Source organism: Cebus imitator, unplaced genomic scaffold (genome assembly GCF_001604975.1).
Source record: "Cebus imitator isolate Cc_AM_T3 unplaced genomic scaffold, Cebus_imitator-1.0 Scaffold496, whole genome shotgun sequence".
NCBI lineage: Eukaryota > Metazoa > Chordata > Mammalia > Primates > Cebidae > Cebus > Cebus imitator.
The window spans coordinates 310,999-313,387 of NW_016107811.1; the positions used below are offsets into that span (position 1 = coordinate 310,999).

Sequence of the window (2,389 nt, forward strand, 5' to 3'; positions counted from 1 at the left end):
TTTGTTTTTTTTTGAGACGGAGTCTGACTCTGTCACCCAGGCTGGAGTGCAGTGGCACCATCTTGACTCACTGCAACCTCTGCCTCCCAGGTTCAAGTGTTTCTCCTGCCTCAGCCTCCCCAGTAGCTAGGACTACAGGCGCGTGCCACCACGCCCAGTTATTTTTTTGTATTTTTAGTAGAGACAGGGTTTCACCATGTTAGCCAGAATGGTCTTGGTCTCCTGACCTTGTGATCCACCCGCCTTGGCCTCCCAATGTGCTGGGATTACAGGCATGAGCCACTGTGCCCAGCTCTTATCTTTTTTCTCCTAGTGTTTTTAGAACAAAATGTTTGTTCTTTGTTCTGCACAGTATACTGCATGACTGAAAGGTAGAGATATGCATGCTGGCAATCTGAAAATATGGCTATTTTATTTAATGAGATTTGTGGGAAGGGAGAGTGAAGAATTTTCTCAAGATTTGGAACATTTTAAGGAGGGCCAGTTCTCTGTGCCTGCATAGGACATAGACATCAAGTGAGTCATTGACGTGAAAATATTTCACCATCAAATGATATTATGAATGAGTTGATATTGCTTTGAGGTGATGGAAGAATATATGGAGTTTTTTGTCTTGTGAATTATGTATGGTTTAGTATGTAAACTTTACATCTGCTTTGATTAGGATCTTTCTCAGGAAATGGAAAAGTTGCAACAGCTCCAGCAAGATACTATGATGATATATATTTTGATTCTGATTCTGAGGATGAAGACAAAGCAGGTGAGTAACCTATTTACCAGGTTTAGCAGTTACATTTTATTAAAAAGGTTTACCAAATAATTATTGAATGTTAGGATTTCCTTCCTAGTTTGGTCTTTTAAGAAATTGCGGCCAGGCATGGTGGCCCACGCCTGTAATCCCAGCACTTTGGGAGGCTGAGGTGGGTGGATCACCTGAGGTTAGGAGTTCCAAGACCAGCCTAGCCAACTTGGCAAAACTCCGTCTCTACTGAAAATACAAATATTAAGCCAGGTGCGGTGGTGCATGCCTGTAGTCCCAGCTACTTGGGAGTCTGGGGCAGGAGAATTGCTTTACCTGGGAGGCAGAGGTTACAGTGAGCCAAGATCTCCCACACTGCACTCCAGCAGCCTGGGAGACAGAGTGAGACTCTGTATCAAAAAAAAAAAAAAAAAAGAAATTGTATGCCATTGATGTGAAAACAAAAGCAGGAGTGGTTAATGAGAAAAGCTGGGGATGCAGGCATGTGAGAACATGGCACCAACAGTGGTGCTGCTTGGGTGTACCTAGGGAGTGAGAGAGAGTGTTTCCCAACTTAATACCTCCGCTCCGCAGGGCTCTTGTCGCCTCTCCCTTTATGTTCTCTATAGCAGCAATATTTGTTTTCATGACTGCAAGTACTTTCTATGTTTAATCCTCCTGCAGAAGTTTTTCTTATTTTTTCTTTTGAGATGGAGTTTCGCTCTTGTTGCCCACGCTGGAGTGCGTTGGTGCAATCTCAGCTCACTGCAACCTTTGCCATCTGGGTTCAAGCGATTCTCCTGCCTCAGCCTCCTGAGTAGCTGGGATTATAGGCATGTGCCACCATGCCTGGCTAATTTTTTGTATTTTTAGTAGAAACTGGGTTTCACCTTGTTAGCCAGGCTGGTCTCAAACTCCCAATCTCAGGTGATCCGCCTGCCTCAACCTCCCAAAGTGTTGGGATTACAGGTGTGACCCACTGCGCCTGGCCTCCTCCTGCAGAATTTTTCATAAAGTATTGCTTTCAATCAGCCTCTGTGTGCTTCAAAATTGAATTTTTATAAAATTTGAGCAAAGTTGAACATGATAAGAGCTAAAACTAATTATATGAGTAATTACATTGAAATATTCAAATAACAAATTTTTGTGGTAAAGAACAATATTATACTTTTGTGCATTATTACTTAAATATTGACCTGCTAAAATATATGTCTTTATTTATATATATTTTTAGGCAGAGTCTCACTCTGTCACCCGAACTGGAAAGCAGTGACAAAATCTTAGCTCACTATAGCCTCTGCCTTCTGGGTTCAAGCAATTCTGGTGCTTCAGCCTCCCAAATAGCTGGGACTACAGGTGCATGCCACCATACCCAGCTACTCTTTGTATTTTTAGTAGAGATGGGGTTTTGCATGTTGGCCAGGCTGCTTTCGAACTCCTGACCTCAGGATGTCTGCCCACTTTGGCCTATCAAAGTTCTGGGATTACAGGTATGAGCCACCACTTACAGGCCTGCTAGAATACATTTAAAAAGTCTAGGTCGAGTGTGGTGGCTCACGCCTGTAATCCCAGCACTTTGGGAGGCTGAGGCAGGCGGATTACCTGAGGTCAGGAGTTCAAGACCAGCTTGGCTAACATGATGAAACCCCG

At 43.5% G+C, this 2,389-nt stretch overlaps 1 protein-coding gene across 2 annotated transcripts in view; it reads left to right on the forward strand.

The window, feature by feature from the left end:
* Positions 1–2,389, forward strand: part of LOC108292600 (E2F associated phosphoprotein) — a 20,663-nt gene that overhangs the window by 6,179 nt on the left and 12,095 nt on the right. For both annotated transcript variants that reach the window (XM_017513581.2, XM_017513580.2), the window contains exon 3: positions 665–760. In XM_017513581.2, coding sequence (XP_017369070.1) covers positions 665–760 — 96 coding nt within the window. The remainder of the gene's footprint in view (positions 1–664; positions 761–2,389) is intronic.